The sequence below is a fragment of the Xenia sp. Carnegie-2017 genome, unplaced genomic scaffold (assembly GCF_021976095.1).
Source record: "Xenia sp. Carnegie-2017 unplaced genomic scaffold, XeniaSp_v1 HiC_scaffold_6, whole genome shotgun sequence".
Taxonomy (NCBI): Eukaryota; Metazoa; Cnidaria; class Anthozoa; order Malacalcyonacea; family Xeniidae; genus Xenia; species Xenia sp. Carnegie-2017.
Window position 1 is genome coordinate 13,856,148 of NW_025813526.1, and position 25,011 is coordinate 13,881,158.

At 32.6% G+C, this 25,011-nt stretch overlaps 2 protein-coding genes and 2 long non-coding RNA genes across 4 annotated transcripts; 3 read left to right on the forward strand and 1 right to left on the reverse strand.

The window, feature by feature from the left end:
- Positions 1-4,730: 4,730 nt before the first annotated feature.
- Positions 4,731-5,885, reverse strand: LOC124457884. The gene is made up of 2 exons (XR_006952856.1): positions 5,834-5,885; positions 4,731-5,103 (listed from the first exon to the last, which is right to left on the reverse strand). It is a non-coding gene; the product is annotated as an uncharacterized LOC124457884 (long non-coding RNA).
- Positions 5,886-7,019: 1,134 nt separating this feature from the next.
- On the forward strand, positions 7,020-7,638 carry LOC124457133. The gene is made up of 3 exons (XM_047007421.1): positions 7,020-7,236; positions 7,303-7,518; positions 7,608-7,638. Exons 1-3 carry the CDS (start codon positions 7,067-7,069, stop codon positions 7,636-7,638), a joined length of 417 nt encoding a protein of 138 aa, XP_046863377.1. The 5' UTR covers positions 7,020-7,066.
- A 5,876-nt stretch (positions 7,639-13,514) lies between these two features.
- Positions 13,515-14,872, forward strand: LOC124458256. The gene is made up of 2 exons (XR_006953101.1): positions 13,515-13,630; positions 14,613-14,872. It is a non-coding gene; the product is annotated as an uncharacterized LOC124458256 (long non-coding RNA).
- Positions 14,873-15,262: 390 nt separating this feature from the next.
- Positions 15,263-24,664, forward strand: LOC124458255. The gene is made up of 5 exons (XM_047008307.1): positions 15,263-15,376; positions 18,302-18,384; positions 21,930-22,147; positions 23,406-23,591; positions 24,322-24,664. The coding sequence occupies exons 2-5, from the start codon at positions 18,323-18,325 to the stop codon at positions 24,447-24,449; spliced, it is 594 nt and encodes a 197-aa protein (XP_046864263.1). The 5' UTR covers positions 15,263-15,376; positions 18,302-18,322; the 3' UTR covers positions 24,450-24,664.
- The last annotated feature ends 347 nt before the right edge of the window (positions 24,665-25,011 follow it).

Here is a 25,011-nt window from a genome sequence, read left to right on the forward strand (position 1 = left end):
CATAACAAAGTCAATACAGTCAGCATTGTTGTCTATAACACTGCTTTGAATACATGTTTTGCCAAATCTAAATAAAAGTTGCTCCTCTGAAACGTGTGGCTTTTATATTAACATAAAACCTACCAAAAAGAAATAGCATCAAACATACAATCAAACATTTTTATGGGTGCAAGCTTTCGAACGCCTATTTAAGTCGCATATCTTAGACGGTTGCATTGTGACGCTACTATTATTATAAGTGGCGTTTTGTTGCCTTACAGATCAATATCGAAAATCAACCTACTGTGACTACACATCTCAATCAACAATTTTACTTTGATAATACTTTGTGTGGATAATCGATTATATCATAATTACCCTTTTATATACACGTATTTATTCGTGTAAAATTAAGGACGACCTATTACGACTTATATATTTTAGTCCGCCAAGTGCCAAAAATTTGTTTTTAAAGATATAAAATAGATAATCAGAGAATGAGCTTTCAGCATTCACCTTGGTTGGCAAAGTTATTTGAAACAACTCTTTTCTTTATTCACTGATTTATATTGATTATCTCTAGCAGAATGTTGTTGTATTTTTAGAGAAATCTAAGCTATTATGATACGCGTCGTTTCATTACATAAAAAATCAATATCGAAAAACACCCTGATGTGGCAACACATCTCAATGAACAATGCTACTTAGATAAAACTTAGTGCAGCTATAACTCCAGTTGACTTATAGTACGATGCGTAATATATGTAGAAACGCAAATTTTAACGATTTACAATGACTTACAATAAACGTTATTCATAGTTCTTTCAAACTTAAATTTGACACCAATGCTATATTTGTCGGGTCTTATGAGATAGATTATGCTCACCGCAAGCCAATCACAGTGGAGAAATATCTCGAAATATATCGTTAGGTGTTGTAAAAACAAGTTGATCAAGAAGTGTAGCGAGTTGATTTGGTTACAGTGTGTTTGCATTCGCTTCATTTCTGATTTTTGGCAATATTTTCTTATCACATAAAGAGGAAGGAAGCAATGTTAGTAGTTTAAAGCTACCGCAGTCAACATCGATGCTATATTCGTTAAAATACATGAATTCCAATGAGCTACAGTAGAATTCTTTAAAACCCGATAACTTCAAGCTTTTGTAACAAATCCACTGTTTTGAGAAAGCTTGCAATCATTTTTATGATGAATTTCTGATGGCAATGAAAAGTAAAAAGCGAAGTGAATATTTACTTAAAAACATTACTCAATTATTTCAGAATGATTTAAATTATTCATAAACATTATGGTAATCACAAAAGCTTGGAGTTCTGTTGACCTTGACTGGCGTCGTAAATAGAAGAAGAATAATTCTCACTCGTAGAAATTTCGTATTTGTTGTTTAACTACAATGTCGTTTCTCATAGCTACATTTACTTTATTATTTATTGATTTTAAAATTTATTGATCATATTGCAAATCTTTATAAAAAAAGACATCATTAAGCAAATGAAAGTTTAAGTACAAAAGAGTCAACATACATAAGATAGATGCCACATATTTCTGAGTTGTATCTCTATATGACCGCATTAAATGCTATATTTGATAATTTTACAAACATTTTTGTACCGTAAAATATATTTTCATCGTGTGATATATACGCATAATATTCTCCCACGATTATTCAAATATGATCAAGATTTGTTTCCAGAAATATATGATAAAAATTAGATACCTATACATCTATATTTGTCAGCGTGTATAGCCTTTTGCATCTGCAAATATTTAAAACACTATTGTACTTGTTAAACTAGTTAAATTACACACTTGTAAGACTATTGCGTGGTATGACTCGATTGGCAGTAGACCAAAAGGACTTAATGCAGTAGACTAAAGGTTAATATTGCGTCGTTTGACTCGATTGGCAGTAGGCCAGAAGGACGTAATGCATGCAGATGAAAAGTATAAAACGAAGCGAATATTTACTTAAAAACATTACTCAATTATTTCAGAATGATTTAAGTTATTCATAAACATTATGGTAATCACAAAAGCTTGGAGTCCTATTGACCATGACTGGCGTCGTAAATAGAAGAAGAATAATTCTCACTCGTAGAAATTTCGTATTTGTTGTTTAAATTAAAATGTCGTTTCTCTTAGCTACATTTACTCCAATATCTATTGATTTTAAAATTTATTGATCGTATTGCAAATCTTTATAATGATAGATATCACGTATTTCACAGTTGAATTACCGCATAAATTGGCAATGTTTATGATTATTACTTACATTTGTTTACCGTTGAAATAATGTTTGATCATTCTATATACACGCAAAACCCTTACTTGCACTATTTCTCAAATATGATCAAGATTTACTTCTAGAAATATTCGATAAAAGTATTTTAAATTACGTATAAAAGTATATTGGTCAGCGACTATAGCCTTATTGCATGAACAATATTAAACGCGGTAATTGAAAATAATGTTATGTTATTCCACATCGATATCATAGTAAAATTTCCCAGTGTTTATAACTACTTATTTAGTACAAAATGCACATTCACGTCTTAAACAGCAAATAAATGGTTGTGCCACTTCCTAAAATAAGTCATTGAGAAAAAAAAACATTTTTGCTTTAAACATCTTGACATTAACCTTACGTAGGTTAAATGGTACATAAATTCCAATATCAATAGCGTTGCATGTAATCCCTTTTTATGGAATAAATTTGAGGCAAAAACAAATAATCTGTCCCATCTTATTCACTATTTTTACAATTTATGCATAACTTGGATATGAAATTTTTTAGTTTTTTATTTAATGCAATTTTCGCATGAACTGTATGTTTGAAACGAGCCTGAATTTTATATTGCATTGACAACGCAAAAAAAATATTAAGCTATGTATTTCTGTATTTTTGTACTGACAATACAGTAACCATTTTCTTCGCCACAACTTAATTAAATAAAGTGGCTATTAGAACAAGCCAAGAAAAAAGTTTGAAGATTTAAAAAGTAGGGTAAATTTTCAACGTTAATCGAGCGAAAATATCGAAGAACATCAATTGTGAGTTGGGAGAAATATGTATTGCTCCCCAGAAATGATAGCTTCCGTACGCAATGAATTGTTAAAGAATTGTTAAAATAGACTAACGCATAATGAAACAGAATGGCATATGGGTCTTAAAACCGTAATATTTTTATTTGCAAAGCTTATACGATTTCATTATTGCTGTTAAAGTACTGTTGGTCCTATTTTTGGTGTTAAGGTGCTTATGATCGCATTTATATACTATGTTATATTACGAGTCGTTAATCAAATCCGTATCAATTATTCCCTATATCACAAACAATGGGAATTTTGATGAATATTAAGATTATTTTGTTTGGGCGTATGACCCCGTTTCTCTTTTCTACTGAACTAATCGCACATTATTTGTATCTCGTTTGCGGTTATAATATAAGAAAATTATGTTCTCTCCTTGCATAAAGTTCAGTTCTGTGCACGCTAATGAACAAACTATTTTGTTCATGAGAAGAATGTATTTTCTTAAGTATCTTAAATGGATTTTTAGTTTTTTTATAAACCCAAGGTCGTAAGGGCAAAAACATGATAAACTTAATGCAATGAACTTAACGACGTATTTGCACCTCTGTGCGTTAAACGTTCATGAGTCATAAAATGTTTGCAATTGGCGAACAATTATGGCGGATATAGTACATACTGATTATGTAGGTTTGTGATGAACTGAACATAAAAAATGTCGATAAACTTATACACATCTGAAAATCAACTTTTTTATTTTTATACGTAGTTGTATTTTAGGATCCAAGTTGAGATACTATCGTGTTTAAATAAATGTAAATGATAATAATAATAATACATATTATTAGTCTATGGCAACGACAACTATGAAATATTTGTTATGTGCATAGCCTCCGTGTTTGAAGGATACTTGAATTCGTCGGCAATATAATCAAAATAAAAATGTTATTGAGAATTTAGATTGTAACTCAGATTGTAACCAAAATTTAAACAACGCAAAACAGTGATAATACATAATAGTGCTCAAGATGTAAAAGATATACCCAAAATGGTTTTTATAGTTTCAATTAAATGTACTGATGAAAATTGCGAGATTTCCAGAAAAGTCACTACTTCTTGGTGAAGTAAAATGGGCACCTCACATGCGCCATGTCCAGTGACATATAAATTTGTGTTTTTACAAAACAGAGCACATATTTCCCGAAAGAAAGAACAGTGTCAAAGAAACAGAAATTCTTTTGAAAAACAAGTTTGATTGTGGTTATAATTCAAATGCGTTTACGTTGTTACGAAGGAAATTGTTTTTGTGACTTCACGAAAACAAGTTTTTATGATTTGCCTATTTTTATGCACTTTAAATATAAATCATGGGAATCATATCCAAGTTTGGCTGCTCTCACATACGCACTTTGTGCATATTTTCATTGCATTATTAACCAATTTAAAATGCTCAATCAGGTAAAGAGCACAAAATTTAGTGCATCCCGAAGTCCTAGACCATTTAATACATCCACTTTTAATAATATAATTGAATTCAAAATGGCATATTAATGAACTCATGCTGTTATTTTCAATGTCCTTGTTTAGATTCGGCCATCCCAACGGAAATTGGAAGCTCCGTTGCAGTAATTTTTGCGTACCTTTTTCGTTATTTTTGCACATTCGACAATTAAAAAAGCGCGTTTTTGTCATTTTAACACACTTTTTATGGTTTACGACGAGAACATTCATCTGAAATTGGTTAAAACTTATAGTTAACCAGCTCAAGTTTTAATATTATAAACACAAATACAGCACATGTTTGGAAAAATTCGATGATTACTGTACGATAAATGATCATGCTATACTATAATGAGTTCTACGTTTACTGTCTATCAATTTCAGTATACTTATGGGAAAAAAAACATCATAAAAATTTTTTAGTGCCAAGAAATGAGAATCACTTTTTCAGGCAGCAACACTGCAGCAGTATATGTAACCTTTCCACGGAACTTTTATTGTAGTAGTTGCCCACTTAGGAAATCGAGAGTGTTTTGTGGAAATGAGTTCACATGTCGTTTCATGACTTTGGAAACCTAAATAAAGCAGAAACAATAAGCATTTTTTTATTCATAAAATAGTACAAAAGGGGTACATGCGATGTGTAGCATGCACAAAATAGACAGACATTACAAAACTACGACACAAAAATTAAGAAAAGATCAAAACATCAAGGAGATCTGGGTTAAGGACGCAGTATAACGTCAACTGCTTTTCGTTTAATGCATACGGCATGAGGAATAAAAAACATAAATCAGAAATAATTTTCTTCAAATTGTTGATGATTATTCTTGATATTTTTCAAATTGCATAAGAATGATTTAGTGGTGATATAGCCATTAAATTTCAAAGCAACCATCGTTTAACACGCGCGCTAATCCTCTTTGCTCATCACTCGCTTAGAAAAGTTATCTTGCATAGTTAAATATACGATATGAAAAAAATTATTTCAAGTGAATATAGAATGAAAATTCTGTTTTATATCGCTATATACAAGAAATGCCGCAACTCTTTTTATGATCATCAATATCGTAATGTAATCCACAACAGCAATATTTTTTTTAAAGAGTAAGTCGGATCCATACAAACTATTGATACGGACTCGTGCAGTAAAGAAGAACATAATTCTAGCTGAACAAATAAGAGATAATATTGATATAAACCTTTGTCTTTATTTTACCAAAAGAAAAGAGTAAATGATGCCAGTAAAAAGAATGTATATAAAAGGGTTGTTTGTGAAACATAATTTTGCCAAAAGTATAATACCAATTTGAATCCATTGGTTCTTGTCTTCTTTGACTGGAACCCAGTGATTTCCAATTCTCACTGGCCCCACTGGATATTTACCTACTCGACAAATAAAATAAGAAGGACATAATTCTTTTCCGTCTTTCTTACAAGTTGCTGCGGCAGAAGAATAAGTCAAAGTTGGAATTCTTTTGACCACGTAATCTAAAATAAAATGTACATGAAAATGTATAGTAAAATACTATTTAATTAATGGCTTAATTGTAGCCATGTTATTTTATATTTAACAATTACATTACAAAGCTCAAGATTTTTCTGAAGTGATAGTTGATGAGGGAGAGGCCTAAATCATTTATCACTTCATAGAGATTGAGAGCAATTCATGTAATTGCTTTAGTAGAATCATACTTTAGAATTTCTCATATAAACATACCAAAGTTTTCTGCAAGCACATCCTTCGAAAATACAGTTCGCTACATATTTCATGTATTTTGAAAAAGGAAAGCAAGTCAGGCATGCAAGGTTTTATCAACGTACGTATGAAACTAATTTGGTTAGAACCCAGTACTCCAAATTTTGCTAAAGCTATTACAGCTTTTGCAGATTTTAAGGCTAAATGTTTTTTTACTTAATGCTTTTTTAAATCCAGATTTAAGCGTATTGTGAATTTTACAAAACTTGATAAACCCACCTTTTTGTCGTCTTCCTTTTCTAGGTCGTCTTCCTTTTCTAGGTCGTCTTCCCGTATTTTCTAAATAATTTGTGATTACCATAATGTTTATGAATAATTTAAATCATTCTGAAATAATTGAGTAATGTTTTTAAGTAAATATTCACTTCGTTTTTTACTTTTCATCTTACAAATGATTACAAGCTTTCTCAAAACAGTAGAATTGTTACATAAGCTTGAAGTTATCGGGTTTTCAAGAATTCTACTGTAGCTCATTGGAAGTCATGTATTTTAAAAGACACATGCAAGCTAGAAGACAACTTTATTTTGTTGTAATGCCTATAGCGTGAAAATAAGTTTCAAAGTCGTCTGCAAAATATTTAAAAAGATATTTAGGGTTATAATCGGTAAAAACACGATATTCGATGACCATTGCTAAAACACCGTAAGATTGTTCAATTGTGGGAACTGGGAAAGAGTGAAGTATTAGTTGACATGAACAAGCACCGTTCTTATATCGTTCTACGACTTGCACGGCTTTCGGTAGTTTGCTATTACTGTTTTTTATTTAACAAAAATTAATGGATTCTTCTTCTGAAGAAGCCGATTATGATATTGTCGTCAATAACAATGAGTTACAACTTTACATGTTTGAGCCTTTGGCCAACGCGCAAGGTGGTCATAGTAATGACAATTCTTCGTCATCGGAAAGCGAAGATGAATACATTCACAGAATTGGAAATGTTGAATGGTTAGTTGCATTTAATTGATGCTTCATTGTTTTTCCCAAAGTAAAAAGAATGTTTTTATCTTTTAGGTGCGAGTGTGGCTTTTGTGTGGTCATGAGTACAGGACGGGAAAGTATATGTTGCCAAGAGGTAAGCAACACTGATCCTCTGATACATGGCGATCATATTTGCATCACACAAGAGGAAGAGTTTGCCACAGTATGTACAAAGGAAGCTGTCGTAAAAACAGCTATGGTCGTGTACACACATGACATTGGACCTATGCCTGAGAGTGAAGAAAACGAGTAAATATTACCTTAGAAGTGTAATTATGTGTATGTCGACAAGTGTACAATGCCGATAAGTATCTTAGACAAAATTTTGTATCGTTCAGAGCATTACGCTACACGGCGTACCGACAGTGAAAGGCTTGGGTGCATGGCAGGTTGGGAAAAAGTACCGTACCGACTACCCATACCTTCTTGTGCTGTGGACAAAATCCGGAAAGCATTTCCTTCGCCTTCTGGAGAATACAAAGGATTTGAATATGCTCAACACTACTGAATGGTAGGGCTTATGGCGTATGCCCTTATATATCACTGCAACCCTTCTCAGAGTACCAAAAGAAGATTGCAGAAGCCAAGAAGTCCCTCGACCTAGCTTATCTAGAAGTAGAAGAAGCTTACATCAAAGGAGAAATAGCCAAGATTTCTCATCTTCATATCAATCAATAATGCTCTGCAGCCTGGAAGACCATAAACCAACAACCGGGAAAAGGCTCACAACCCCCACCTTCAGTCAAGGGTGGCAGCCGAGAACAACGACTTGCTAACTGGCGCTCTCATTTTAAACGCCTCCTGGGCAGTGCCGCAAGTCTTGCAGATAATATGCCATTTCCGAAAGTTCGAGTCAGTCAAACCTTAATTATATCAACAGGCCCTTTTACAAGTGCAGAGTTGAAATATGTCTTTAAGAATCCAATGAAAAATACTCGGACCAGACAAGATACATGCTAATCTTTGAAAGACCCAATCTTTCATCAATTACTTTTGATCTCTGCAATTATGCAAAGACCAGCCATATTTCACCAACCATCTGGTTAAGATCACAAATAATTCCCATACCCCAAAAAGGTGATTTGACGTTGCCAACTATTCCTTAATTTGTAGCGTGCTGTGTTTTCTTTCCGTCTTGAGCGTCTTCTAACAAAGAACATACAGTGCTTTAGGGTAAGATCAGTTTTATTGCCCGTATTTATCATATTTTAAGAAGAATGTCTTTGTAAATTTTGAGATCATGTAGTTTGTATTTCATTATACACCTCTTATATATGAAAGGAGTAATCCAAGTAATGCACGTAAAGCATTATATTGATAGGACCAATAAAATATCAAAAACAATGCAAGAAACTTATATTGCAATATTTTGCTAAAATGATTATGTCCACAAACTAGCCCGTGATTTAATTTCGTCACAGTGACGTCAAGAAGAAGTGACATGAAATAGCACACGCCAGTTCACATCATAGACGCTTGATGCTGCTTTACATCGGACAAAAGAATACTTGGTAGAAACTTGTAAATTCTACGTGAACAATAGTTTTTTGTGCGGACGCAATTTGTTGTGTATTTTATACAAGATGTTTATACCAGGCAATCAATCGCATAATGTCGAGACAAGCAACTACACATTCCATCCAGAAAAGAACAGCAAAGCGGCTACACAACAAGAGTTATTCGTTGAAACACAGAGGACAACCTCTTATCTGGTTTTTGTTTGATTGTTGGTCATACATAGAAATATAAAAACAGTAGCAGATCCAGCGTTAGTCAAAATAAATTACAGCAGCTCAATTTTAAATTCAAACTACTTTCATAAAAACACTATTGGTTTTTGATTTTAAAATAATATAATTTTACCAATAGATTTTACTTTGAGTTACTTAGAAATACAAACACTTGCCACAATGGGCTGCAGTGTTTTAGTTTAACTTAACCGAGATCCATCACTGATATGAAAGGCTTCCAACCACTCCTAGGGGATTTGCGTTCACTCCTTCTACATTCTGCTTGAGAATTTTGTCCAGTTTGAGAGTTTATTTGTGCTTGCTGCCGTATTTTGTTTTCCATATAACTTAATTGGTCTTTTACCGCTTGTTTATTTATAGCGTCCATGTTTTCGTGACGACTACGTGATTTTAATCAATGAGTATGTATAAAAACGAAAACTAAAATAACAAGTTTTATCAAATCAGTTAAAAAATTTTTCTCAGCAGTCATCATCACAATGAATTAAAAAAATCCCAAAATTCTCAAAACCTTTACGAAAAGGCATGAAATATAAACACAAGTAACGCAAAGCTTCTACTATATTCCTCTGCTGAAGTTTTCATTTCAAATTTTTTAATGATACAAAAAATTCTATTGGGGAAGGATAAAGGTGTGTACCTTGTTGTTTTGCATCATTAATTTTTATGTTTTTATAAGTGCATGGCTACCACGGTCACCATTTAATTGCACTAAATTAGATAAAAACAAATTTATCACCCATATTTAACACACATTTATAATTAAGAAGTACTTCTTATAATTTGTCCACTTTTAAAAAAATGAAATTAGAGCCTTTGATAAATGGCTTTCTATGAAGTTTGACAAAAGTTTGCTATGCATTACGCTAGAATAAAGTAAAGCAGCATGAAGGAAATTGAATAACAATGTAAAGCTTAATACAATTAAAGTATGTATTTAGCTAGGTTGAATGACTGCATAAATAAAATGCAAAATATAAAGATAGCTGAACGAGAAAACAACTGTTGTATAATTAAGAAAAAGAAAGCGTATCCCATTGTCTTTACTTCTCTATATGCCTTTCCTTTTAAGCGAAAGGCATAGTTCCCGCGGCTGTTAATTTGAGGTTTACGCTTGCAATAAGGAAACTTAGATGAGCCACCAAACCCAATGAAAGAATCGGGTGAATAACAGTTATTTTCACAATTTTCTATGATACCAAACCTTACACGAGTTAATAATCATCAACGAATCCAATTGCTGCTGCATCATTTTAGATCTTAATCTGTTTTTGACATGTTTTTGAAAGCGTTCGTTCACTCTTTGTTTAACCAATCGGAAGTGTAGTTGTTGGTTCTGCTGTTTTTGAGAGGAAATTTCTTATAGCGCTAAAAAATCCAAAGTGTTTTCACGTATCACAGAAAAAACTCGTGTTAACTATAAAATAAAGAAGTTATCCCTGCTTGTCCATTATGTCTGGAATGCAAGAGTGGAGGAACTCTTAAATCATTCTGAAATAATTGAGTAATGTTTTCAAGTAAATATTCACTTCGTTTTTTACTTTCCATTGCCATCAGAAAATCATCATACAAATGATTACAAGCTTTCTCAAAACATTAGATTTGTTACAAAAGCTTGAAGTTATCGGGTTTTCAAGAATTCTACTGTAGCTCATTGGAATTCATGTATTTTAACGAATATTTCATCGATGTTGACCGCGGTAGCTTTAAACTACTATGATTGCTTCCTTCCTTTTTATGTGATAAGAAAATATAGCCAAAAATCAGAAATGAAGCAAATGCAAACACACTGTGGCCAAATCAACTCGCTACAATTCTTGATCAACTTGGTTTTACAACACCTAACGATATATTTCGAGATATTTCTCCACTGTGATTAGCTTGCGGTGAGCATAATCTATCTCATACGACCCGAGAAATATAGCATTGGTGAGAAATTTAAGTTTGAAGGAACTATGAATAACGTTTAATGTAAGTCATTGTAAATCGTTAAAACTTGCGTTTCTACATATATTACGCATCGTAATATAAGTCAACTGGAGTTATAGCTGCTCCAAGTTTTATCTAAGTAGCATTGTTGATTGAGATGTGTTGCCACAATAGGGAGTTTTCCGATATTGATTTATAATGTAATGAAACGACGCGTATCATAGTAGTATGGATTTCTCTTAAAATACAGCAACATCTGGCTAGAGACAATCAATATATATTAGTGAATAAAGAAAAGAGTTGTTTCGAATAACTTTTCCAACCAAGGTGAATGCTGAAAGCTCATTCTATGATTATCTATTTTATATCTTTAAAAGCAAATTTTTGGCACTTTGCTGACTAAAATATTTCAGTCGTAATAGATCGTGCTGATTTTTACACGAATAATTACAAAAAGACCAATTATATCAATGATTAGAACCATTAATCGTTTATAAAAGTTAATCTAAGTGAGGATTTTTTGGATAAAATTCGTACTGATAAAAATTGTTTTTGCATTAATGTTATGAGGCGGTAGAAATAAGGTTACTTTTAGCATTGGCATTAAGGTGTCTCCTGATTAAAATTTCTCGTTAATTTTATAGACGCATAACCCCAGTAGGGTCACCAGGTTGTTCATAATGGTGGGGACGATGCAACCGTTAAAGATGTGAGACTTAAATGTTAGTACCAAAGCATGCGCTTTTAAAAATATCTTAATTGTAGCTATTTGTTCACTATGACGCTAATTCATTCAGACGGGTTTCACAAAGATATAACTTTAGCTCTACGTATGTAAAAGGATAGTTATGACAAAATCAAGGATTAGACATGCAGGAAACTGCCTGCAGTAAGTCCTTCTGGGAATACAGTGGTCTACTGCCAATCGAGTCATTCCACGCAACATTAACCTTTAGTCTACTGCATTAAGTCCTTTTGGTCTACTGCCAATCGAGTCATACCACGCAATAGTCTTGCAAGTGTGTAATTTAACTAGTTTAACAAGTACAATAGTGTTTTAAATATTTGCAGATGCAAAAGGCCATACACGCTGACAAATATAGATGTATAGGTATCTAATTTTTATCATATATTTCTGGAAACAAATCTTGATCATATTTGAATAATCATGGTAGAATATTATGCGTGTATAGCACACGATGAAAATATATTTTACGGTACAAAAATGTTTGTAAAATTATTAAATAAAGCATTTAATGCGGTTATATAGAGATACAACTGTGAAATACGTGGTATCTATCTGATGTATGTTGACTCTTTTGTACTTAACCTTTCATTTGCTTAATGATGTCTTTTTTTCTAAAGATTTGAAATATGATCGATAAATTTAAAATCAATAAATATTAAAGTAAATGTAGCTAGGGAAAACGACATTGTAGTTAAACAACAAATACGAAATTTCTTTGAGTGAGTATTCGTCTTCTTCTATTTACGACGCCAGTCAAGGTCAATACGACTCCAAGCTTTTGTGATTACCATAATATTTATGAATAATTTAAATCATTTGAAATAATTGAGTAATATTTTTAAGTAAATATTCGCTTCGTTTTTTACTATTCATTGCTAGCAGAAATTCATCATACAAATGATTACAAGCTTTCTCAAAACAGTAGATTTGTTACAAAAGCTTGAAGTTGTCGGGTTTTCAAGAATTCTACTGTAGCTCATTGGAATTCATGTATTTTAACAAGTATAGCATCGATGTTGACCACGGTAGCTTTAAATTACTAACATTGCTTCCTTCCTTTTTATGTGATAAGAAAATATTGCCAAAAATCAGAAATGAAGCAAATGCAAACACACTGTAGCCAAATCAACTCGCTACAGTTCTTGATCAACTTGGTTTTACAACACCTAACGATATATTTCGAGATATTTCTCCACTGTGATTGGCTTATGGTGAATATAATCTATCTCATACGACCCGAGAAATATAGCATTGGTGTCAAATTTAAGTTTGAAAGAACTATGAATAACGTTTATTGTAAGTCATTGAAAATCGTTAAAACTTGCGTTTCTACATATATTACGCATCGTAATATAAGTAAACTGGAGTTATAACTGCACCAAGTTTTATCTAAGTGACATTGTTCATTGAGATGTGTTGCCACAATAGGGAGTTTTCCGATATTGATTAATAATATAATGAAACGACGCGTATCATAATAATATAGATTTGTCTAAAATTACAACAACATCTGCTAGAGATAATCAATATAAATCAGTGAATAAAGAAAAGAGTTGTTTCAAATAACTTTGCCAAGCAAGGTGAATGCTGAAAGCTCATTCTCTGATTATCTATTTTATATCTTTAAAGACAAACTTTTGGCACTTTGCTGACTGAAATATTTAAGTCGTAATAGATCGTGCTTATTTTTACACGAGTAATTACGTGTTTTTGAAAGGGTAATTATGATACAAACAATGACTAGACATACAGGAAACTGTCTGCAGTGTTGCCACAATAGGGTGTTTTTCGATATTGATTTATAATGTAATGAAACGACACGTATCATAATAGCTTAGATTTCTGTAAAAGTACAACAACATCTGGCTAGAGATAATCAATATAATTCAGTGAATGAAGAAAATAGTTGCTTCGAATAACTTTTCCAACCAAGGTGAATGCTGAAAGCTCATTCTCTGATTATTTACTTTATATCTTTAAAGACAAACTTTGGCACTTTGCTGACTAAAATGTATAAGTCGTAATAGATCGTCCTTATTTATACACGAATAATTACGTGTATTTAAAAGGCTAATTTAGATATAATACTACATATATTGTGTGTCGTAATATAAAATCTAACTCAATGCAAATATTATCCACACAAAGTATTATCAAAGTGAAATTGCTCATTGAAATGTGTAGTCACAGTAGGTTGATTTTCCATATTGATCTGTAAGGCAATAAAGCGCCACGTATAATAATAGTTGAGTTTCTGTAGAAACACAACATCATCTGGCTAGAGATAATAAATATAAATCAATAAACAAAGAAAAGAGTCGTTGCAATGCAAACTAAGGTGATTACTAAAAGCTAAAATTAGGACTATCCATTTCGTATCTGTATAACATTTTTTTATACTTTACTGGTTAAAATATTTTGAAAAAGTTGTCAAAAGTTGCTAAAAGTGGTTATAGATCGTGCTTATTTGTCGTACGAGTGATTAAAAAACGACTGATATTGTATCAATGATTGCAAATATCACGCGTTTAGAAAGGTTAATACAATTCCATTAATCTTATGAGGTTGAGAAAAGGAGGTAATACTTTCACCAAAGTAATAACATGTTTTGTAATTAAGATTCCTGATGCAATATATAGAGACATAACCCATTAGCGTCGCTAGGTTGTTGAGAGTCGTAGAGACAACGCAACCGTCTAAGATATGCGACTTAAATAGGCGTTATAAAGCTTGCACCCATAAAAATTACTGATTGTATGTTTGATGCTATTTCTTTTGGGTAGGTTTTATGTTAATATAAAAGCCACACGTTTCAGAGGAGCAATTTTTATTTAGATTTGTCAACACATGTATTCAAAGCAGTATTATAGACAACAATGCTAACTGTATTGACTTTGTTATGTGACCGTTTACAGAAAGCAACTATGTTTGTTTCAAATCAGATTCGTTGCAAACTACCAGCTAAATCTTTTCATACTTTATGAAATCTCAAATTGGTCTTTGGAACAACTTTGCGGAAACACGTCCAGCATTCTACCACGAGGGACGCTACGACCTAGCACACATATAACGTAAAAACTGTCGGAAAACCACTAATCTGTGAAAAAAACTTTAATCGTATTAATTGTATTATAGGAGTTGTCAAATAATGTAACAATAAACTATTTGCAATTTAGCTTCAGCAGAAATGTTTCAGCCAATTTAACAAAAGGCCAGGTTCGACATACGAATGCTAAAATATTTCCTAGTAATATGTAATCTAAAATTGTTTGTTTATGCCAGTTGCAATTGACAAAGTTTTCACTGAAAGTTAGCTAACTTTTGACTGAAGTTATCGAAAGTGAAACAGTTTGCTTCGTTTGTAAGTTTTTCAACATCTAAATTTAATGTATAATTGCTAAAATGCATGAGTACTCAAGAACACTGACTCTTTACCTCCTTCACCTGCAGTTAACAGAATCATCCAAAGGTAAACAAAAAGATACGTGATGTGCTTAATATAGCTATTAGTCATAATTGTAACTCATTAAAATTTCATTTAGAAGAACTATAATACCAAGCATCGTTAAGACCATTCTCATATTTGCAAGTGTCTTTCAAGCAAGCATCATCTCAACACTTTGTTAATGTGTTGAAAAGAATTGAGTTGACCACAGAAGTAAAATACAGAATTGAAACTGTAAGTAAATATAAAACATTGTATTTCTTTTAAAACGACATTATCATCTAAAGATATTTTGAACTTTATTCAATCTACTGCTTTTAACGTTATAAATCCATTTGTGCGTTCGTCGCTTTGTCGGAAAAATATCGTGAGTTATTTTTCATTCGACATAAAGACTATACCAATGAATCCAAGCGCATATACATATAGTATGAATGTAATGACATATTTCCAACAAAGATCAAGCAGAAGTCATTTGCAATAAGAACAGATTTGTTGGTGGCATAATCCTAAGAAAATGTTGTTATTTTGAGAAATATTAACTAAAAATATTACCGCACAAATATTTACATGTATACGATATTCCCTGCCATGCATTCAAGCGGAACTAAACGTGAGCTCGATTTATGCGAAGTGAAAACGAAAAAATTTCTTTACAAAACTTCATAAAAGAATAATTAATAAAAGTCAAGATATAGTTGAAATGCCTGCTCACAAGCGACCTCAACTATCAATTATATCTCGTTCCAGCGACCGGTATTAGCAACTTGTACTTAGAAGAATGTACTGTCTGGTATATATATAGTCCAGTTGGGTAGAATTTAAATTGCTTATACATAGTTTGCTTTATTCATACATGCTCACAGTATAGTTGGTGAAGTCAAACGCTTTTAGCAAATGAATTTATTTTGCTTTCGATTATTGTACAAAATACAAATAATATTTCTTTGGATTAACAATTTTACATTTAGTGAAATATGGTACGTGTCATACTATGAACATGAAATACAAAAGACTTGCGATCATTTGAAATGCGCAACGCAACGCGTTTACTTTCAAATGTAATCTAATACAAGTCATAAGCGTGTTGTGTTCATTTATCGTTTATTGGAGTGACGTTCTCTGAACGATATCTTAGGCACGTCAGAAAACTTTTTAGAAACGCAATTACAGCAAAAACGCTTTTAGGTGAAAAAACTTTTAAAAGTAGCAAGAAATCTAAATGACGTTACTTATCTTGATGCGAGAACAGGGGATGTTAGGCTTGAGCACAATCACGTCACATGCAATCTAAGCTAGAGAGTTTGAAAAATGCAGAAAGAGTCAAACAATTAATTTATCGGATAACTAAATAACATTTTCAAATCTTATACAAATTTGAGGAAAATAATGTTAAATATGCAGTTTTATTTTAATAAGGCTCATTTCATCTACTTCATTTAGTAATAAGTAATAATATACTTGACAGGCACGCACATGGACGCAATGCGCACCTATTTTTTTGTCTTTTAGTTTAAAAATAAAATAGTCAATAAAAAGTTTGCAGATGTGCACGTTATGATGATTTGACTGAGCTATCGCGTTTTTACTAAAGAAGGGTCGCTGTCGTCAAAAAGCGGAAACGATTTTCATAGCTTTTCCAGCCAACGACGCACGATTATGCCGCCGACCATTGAAATGCTCGGCTAGATTCATGACGCTCATAGCGCCAGTTTGACATGCTAAACACTCCATACCACTGACGCTATTTCATACACATCGTTTTATTCAACTAATGGTTTTTTCTCGCAAACAAAAAAGATGTTCACCGCAGTGATTTATAATGATCACAGCTTCAGTCTGTAGCCCTTGGCGTGGGTGGGGTGACGAAAACTGTCACACCAAGTTGATGCAACACTGTCAATGGCGCACAAAGTTTATGTCTAGCGTGAATCGCCATCCTCTACTTGACGCTGGATTTTTTTCAGAGCGTCCATGCGCCCGAGCTGAATGCCCTCCTCACGGCCGCTCGCACGTGCAGCGTCCAGCTGTGCTTCTAGCTCTCGCGTCTGTTCGCGGAGAGCTCTCTTTGTCTGGCTTCTAATTTCGTCTTTCAACGAAGCGAAGCGCTCTGCTTCGTCCAAAACGAGCTGGTACTCACTTTCGCTGAAGTTCCCATCTCGAAGCGCTCGGGTCGTGATCAGCGAGTTTCCTCGGAGCACGGTCTCGGCGAACGTCCGAATGCGATCGTGTTTTTCAGGTTTCTTGTCCAATCTGCGGCGCACGACCCGACCAGCGAAAGTCTCCGTGCCGCAAATAGCTGCTAGGCCTTGAGAGCGATCCCGACAGGAGTTAAGACGACGGTACTGAGTAAGGCCACGCCGCTAACAGCAATGCCCACAGCGATAGCAGACAGGGCATTGCTGCAATTGGTACTTAAATATCAGCATTCCAAAAAGCACTTGTTTGTATAATGTGCACTTCAAAACAATGAAATCTTGCGCTACTCTCTTAAGTTAGTCAGACCTCCATGCATTATATAATTAAAGGTAATTGTCATCGTTTATGTTCTGGTAATGTATGAACATGACAAAGAATGAAATATGCAGCAAAATTTACGTTATGCTGTATATCAACATACTGTTTTGTCCTTCAATTCTGCCTTTGACACGTATACAAACGTCAACAGATTTTACATTAGCGGCAACGGAAGAATGGTAATTGTATAATATGTTGGTATTGAACTGTTTAATCCGTAATCACAATTGATTTCAATAGAAAAAATAAAGTATAACATACGTAAATATATATTATAAAAATATATCAATTAAATAACCCCGCCCGTCACATTGTACTCTTACATGTTACTTTTTTACTAGTTTACTTAGACTTTACTCTCTATGCAAATAGTTAACAATTGGTAATTTCACAGCCTAAATTTATCACAAAATAATATCTCACACGCAGTGCAAAAACAAAAACTTATTATCTATTCACAGATATAACGCAAATTGACACAATATACAATTCAAAAACAATCTTTTTATTGCTCTCTGTTTCAGCAATAATTTTGAGACTAGAGATGCCAAATGGAACATTCACGTTTATAAAATATGACGATAGCTTATTGGGCCTCATTGACAACAAACTCTTTTACAGACGTGTTTTCACTCATTGCAGAAAAAATCTCTCATTGAAAATATGGCTCACTCTTATCTAATTCTAGCTGTGATTGTTGGCGCAATAGTCTTCAATGCTCACAGGTAAGAAATATTAATAATGAATGAAGATTCTTTTACAAAACGCAGCCTTTTTTAAAAAATTAGGCTGTAGCTAGCGCAAATTTTGTCTAAAATGTCCACTTGCTAAATTTATCAGCAAAAAACATAATGATTCAATCATTTTTGGCAATGCGTAATGAACGTTTTACACCATTTACCATGTCTAAAAAATTTGTTGATGTCGTAATGTGAGTGATAAATGATCTCCTAGAAGCCGCCGACTGCTATTTTTTTCGTTTTCTCGCCAATCGCAAAACGACAGACGTGCAAAATATTACAATTATGGAACTTTCACGATCTTACATCACAAATTAACGTCGAAACTGGTTTCGGGTTTTGGTTGAGATGCATTTTGCATGTACGTGTTTATAATCAAAATTTTGATTATTATGTGCTTAATCTTATTTTAAAGTGATTAAACAATTTATTTAAACTTCTGCAAACATTTTTTGCAAGGCGACAGTTGCGCAAAAATGCTACTATTTAAAATAGAAAATAATTTCATGGAGGCATCCGAAAACAAAACATTCAGCATAGTCATTTTAAAAAAATTTTGTCAAATGCACTGAAGAATTAGTATTATATATTTAAGAGGTTTGTTGTTTCATTTTGGCTCAAAATTGGAAAGAAATTTGTGACGTTTTTCGAGTAAGTTAGCCTAAACGCGTGACCAGGGGCGGATCTGGGTTTTGCACTGACCGTGTCCAGGCGAGCGCCGAAGTTGCAAGCCTCCGCTAGGAGTGTCTGGGTTCATGTTCCACCATAATATTTTATAAAATTTAACTCTCGGAAAAGCGATTTCCTGCATTCTGAAGTAAATTTAAGGAAATATATGAAAACCCTATCCATGTTCAGAACGGAAAAAATTTCGCAAATTTTGGCCAGTTTTAAATTTTGTCCGTTAATACTACTTGTGGTTGCCAAGTCCTACCATAATCAAATCAAATAAGTTTCATACATTGTCATAATCATAGTATTGTTTTTTTTTTATAGCAATAGAATCATGAAGCACGTCATTTTTTGCAATAAAAAGTAAAAGAACAATACAATGCACTACAAAAAATTTCTGCACTATCGTGTTCAAGAGTTAGTATGCATGGAAAATGATAACACAAGCAATGTTCAAAGAGAATAGCAAGTCTGGTAAAAAATCATTTCCAATTGGGTAGTATGATTCAATAATGCAGGATGTAACAGATGCCAATGAGAACATACACATCACTGATGAATACATTAAACTGTGTGCATTATTTTTGGCTTCTTCTACAGCTGCTGCAACATGGCAGTTCTATTTACATACTAAAAGGACAGTATCGGAGAAGCACATAGCTAGTGTATTTTGAAAACATTTAAACACCCCAACCTTATGCTTTTTATGAATTAATGGGTAATAAGCATAATATTCAGCATTCTTAAGAAAAATCAATTGTGGTAAGGTAACATAGATAGAGTGATGAACTTTCATCCCCTACCAGTAAAATGGAGCATGCACTGTACACACAGTTCCCATCAGCCAGTGTACTAAACATAAAGAGGTATTTTCAATTTTTCAAAGAAAGAAAGTGATAAATACCAAACTTGTATTAACTTTCAAGCTACATAAAAATAATAAGAGTACTTGGTGTATATTATAAACACATACTTTGATAAGTCAGAGAAAAGATCATGAATAAGGTGTTTTCAGTGGAGCTGGTTAATGATGTTGGTATAAAAATCCAAATAGTGAAAAAGATTTGGTATATTTCCTGCACAGTCGAGGATCGAAACTATATAGGTAGTCTATTTTAGCAACTTTGATATCATATGAAACACAGTAAAACCATGTGTATAAAATAACACAAACACCAATTACTAACACATACTTCATAACATCTATAATCATAAATAATTTGACTTTTTTGGTAGACAATTTCCTTTGTAAGGTTAATGGTTAGGTTTCTTAGGTATATTATAGTTTAAAACACTGTGAAACACATAATTAATCAAATCGTCATGCATTATTCAACCTTTGACATATAAATGTTCATAATCAAATTGTGAGCTTTAATTGGTTGGAGACCATTTAGAATTACGTCACTGTGTCCAGAAATGTCGAAATTGTGCAAGAAAACGCTCACTGACCTTGTCCAATGATACGAGTGAGGTCGCCTTTTTAATCGTAACAGCAAAACTGGACTTCGAACAGGAATCGAGTTATCGTTTTGTACCATAATCGGATTGGATTAAGCAAATCTAAACGGCTTTTTATGATGATTTATAAAATCAGTCGTTTAAATGCAAATTTTAATACGTCAACAAGTGCAATTCATGTGTTTTTCAGTGTTTTTGGTTAAAAAATAACTCAATATACTGCATAAACTAAGAAAGTATATGTTTTATGTCTGAATTTTAACATTTTTTTGTCGAGTTCTGACCGTGTCTGACGAGAACACAATCGATACCCCTTGGATCCGCCCCTGGCATCGTCTACATCTTTGTTAAAATATTCGTTATGTGTTTTATACAATCTTCTTTCTTCTTATGTCTCCAATATGTGTCAACCCATTGTTTTAGTGTTACAAGACTTGCAATGATACAAACAAATAAGATTAGTATAGACCTAGTAATTGCATTGCAAATTAATATTTCCCTCTTCTATCAAGCGACATGCAACAAGCGTGCAAAATACTATAATTTGGAACAACCGTGGTCTCTTTCAGAGAATATATCCAATGATGATTGTTCATATGCAAATGCATATATCGAAAATGAATACGTACTTTTGATTAATCTCTCAAGCTTTGCAATTGTTTACATCCATGAATAAAGGCCTTGACTATATCTTTTCGTTGTTACAAAGCAGGATTAACTGTTTTTGCTAGTTATATGACTTCATGTACAGGAAAAAATGTTGAAGTAATAAACAACATTTTGTGTTCACCCCCTACATTTTAACTAAATATAGTTTGATAATACTGGTGTTTTGTAATTTTCAATTATGAATAAGCAAATCCTAACACATTCGTCGAGTTCTTAATTTTACTTTCCCGCCTATAAAAAAACGCCGAAACCTTAATTTACGCGTTTTGCCTGCGAGTCATGCACGTAACCTTTGCTGACGGGAAAGAAGAAATATTACTTCAGAGCATGGGATTAATATAAATTCACAGTATCTTTCTTTGGTAAAACGAGAAATTAAATCTTTTCATAATTTTTACAAATGTTTATGTTTTTTGGAAAAAAGGTTTTTTTACTATTTTAATAAGTATAAAGTAAAATTTGTGGTAGACCCAAGATGAAAGTACGTAACTTTCTAACAGTGTATTTTAGAGTTAGGAAGGAAAGTGAACCAAATGCGATGAAAGAAAGTCTTTCTGTTAATGTTAATAAACACAATGTTACAAAGAAAAAACATGATCTTTTTGTTTTAATTTAGCTCTTAACCAGATTTTTGTGCGCGGAAGCATAGCTAATGTAAATTATTACAATAGAATTAAAATTTTTACTTTTTTAGCAATGCACTAACGACTTAGCTAATGATTTTGTAGTGCGAAATTATCAAAAAAGGAAGACGAACAAATGGTATTGAAAAGAACACCAGCTTGCAAAAACTGTCACTTGCAAACTCCAATTTTCACACTTCAAAAGCTTATACTCAAGATGCAAAGACTCATTTTAGAATTTCAGTCAAATTACATATGCAACGAAATGAAAGCAACAAAGTCACTTGAAAAAATACTGAAAGATTTTCAAAAAAATAAAACAGGTACTGCTCAAAATGTGTTTTTCACAATTTCTAACAAAATAATGTAACAATATGTGAGGAAGAATTTGAAATAGCTAAGTGAATTTTTTAATATTTGCGATTGTTAAAATTCTGTGATAAACCTTTGCAGCAAAATTATGTATTTTTCTCAAAATAAATAAAAATCATAACAAGTAGAATCATACCAGTTTTATATTGAACAGGCTTTAATTTGATTGCCTAAGCTACTCGCTATCTATTTTTAAATAGAGAGCGAGTAGAGAAGGACTAGATAGCGAGCATGAAAAAACATGGCTGCCAACACAACCGTCACGCGTTTTGTCGGATTTCTGAGAGTGATTCTTTGTTAGAGAAAGCAATTCCAGAGAAAACAAAAATTTCCCAATATATGGTTTTAAAAGTAAAAAAAGGTTTCGATCAAATGAAATAAATATGTATTGCAGCAAGCGTCGTTCCCTTTCACTGTGTAAACGAATGCATAAATCAAAAATAATAAGGAACACTATCACATTATTTCCTTTAAAAATGAATTTCAAGTTAAGACAAGCGCACAACTCCTATTGCGGAATTGTCAAAAGCCTAACTAAATAAATACCTGCAGCTTTTTATACGTGTGTTTGGCAGAGAAATAGAAGACTTTAAAATTTCGTCCCTTGAAGTTATACGAGCCTCAATTGACGGGCTAAAACTTCAAAATCAACAAATCCAAGCGATGCTGTATTGTAAATGTAATGTTCCATCTAAAATAAACCACCAAATGATACCTTTTTCTTATAATATCCATCTTAACTAGATATATCAAACGGCTTCCCTCATCCGAACACTTTTAATAACTGCACTGCTTCAATCATAAATAACTATGGAAGAAAAACTTATTTGGGACTTCTTTGCATGTTTACATGTTTATAACCAAATCAGTTTCATACGTACGTTGATAAAACCTTGCATGCCTGACTTGCTTTCCTTTTTCAAAATACATGAAATATGTAGCGAACTGTATTTTCAAAGGACGTGCTTGCAGAAAACTTTGATATGTTTATATGAGAAATTCTAAATTATGATTCTACTAAAGCAATTACATGAATCTCTCTGAATCTCTATGAAGTGATAAATGATTTATGCCTCGCCCTCATCAACTATCACTTCATAAAAATCTCGAGCTTGTAATTTAATTTTTAAATATAAAATAACATGGCTACAATTAAGCCATTGATTAAATAGTACTTTACTATACATTTTTATGTACATTTTATTTTAGATTACGTGGTCAAAAGAATTCCAACTTTGACTTATTCTTCTGCGGCAGCAACTTGTAAAAAAGACGGAAAAGAATTATGTCCTTCTTATTTTATTTGTCGAGATGGTAAATATCCAGTGGGGCCAGTGAGAATTGGAAATCATTGGGTTCCAGTCAAAGACGACAAGAACCAATGGATTCAAATTGGTATTATACTTTTGGCAAAATTATGTTTCACAAACAACCCTTTTATATACATTCTTTTTACTGGCATCATTTACTCTTTTCTTTTGGTAAAATAAAGATCAAGGTTTACATCAATATTATCTCTTATTTGTTCAGCTAGAATTATGTTCTTCTTTACTGCACGAGTCCGTATCAATAGTTTGTATGGATCCGACTTACTCTTAAAACAAAATATTGCTGTTGTGGATTACATTACGATATTGATGATCATAAAAAGAGTTGCGGCATTTCTTGTATATAGCGATATAAAACAGAATTTTCATTCTATATTCACTTGAAATAATTTTTTTCATATCGTATATTTAACTATGCAAGATAACTTTCCTAACTGAGTGATGAGCAAAGAGGATTAGCGCACGTGTTAAACGATGGTTGCTTTAAAATTTAATGGCTATATCACCACTAAATCATTCTTATGCAATTTGAAAAATATCAAGAATAATCATCATGAATTTTAAGGAAATTATTTCTGATTTATGTTTTTTATTCCTCATGCCGTATGCATTAAACCAAAAGCAGCTGACGTTATACTGCGTCCTTAACCCAGATCTCCTTGATGTTTTGATCTTTTCTTAATTTTTGTTTCGTAGTTTTGTAAATCTGTCTATTTTGTGCATGCTACACATCGCATGTACCCCATTTTGTACCAATTTATGAATAAAAAAATGCTTATTGTTTCTGCTTTATTTAGGTTTCCAAAGTCATGAAACGACATGTGAACTCATTTCCACAAAACACTCTCGATTTCCTAAGTGGGCAACTACTACAATAAAAGTTCCGTGGAAAGGTTACATATACTGCTGCAGTGTTGCTGCCTGAAAAAGTGATTCTCATTTCTTGGCACTAAAAAATTTTTATGATGTTTGTTTTCCCATAAGTATACTGAAATTGATAGACAGTAAACGTAGAACTCATTATAGTATAGCAGGATCATTTATCGTACAGTAATCATCGAATTTTACCAAACATGTGCTGTATTTGTGTTTATAACATTAAAACTTGAGCTGGTTAACTATAAGTTTTAACCAATTTCAGATGAATGTTCTCGTCGTAAACCATAAAAAGTGTGTTAAAATGACAAAAACGCGCTTTTTTAATAGTCGAATGTGCAAAAATAACGAAATAGGTACGCAAAATTACTGCAACGGAGCTTCCAATTTCCGTTCGGATGGCCGAATCTAAACAAGGGCATTGAACAATCACAGCATGAGCTCATTAATATGCCAGTTTGAATTCAATAATATTATTAAAAGTGGATGTATTCAATGGTCTAGGACTTCGGGATGCACTAAATTTTGTGCTCTTTACGTGATTGAGCATTTTAAATTGGTTAATAATGCAATGAAAATATGCATAAAGTGCGTATGTGAGAGCAGCCATA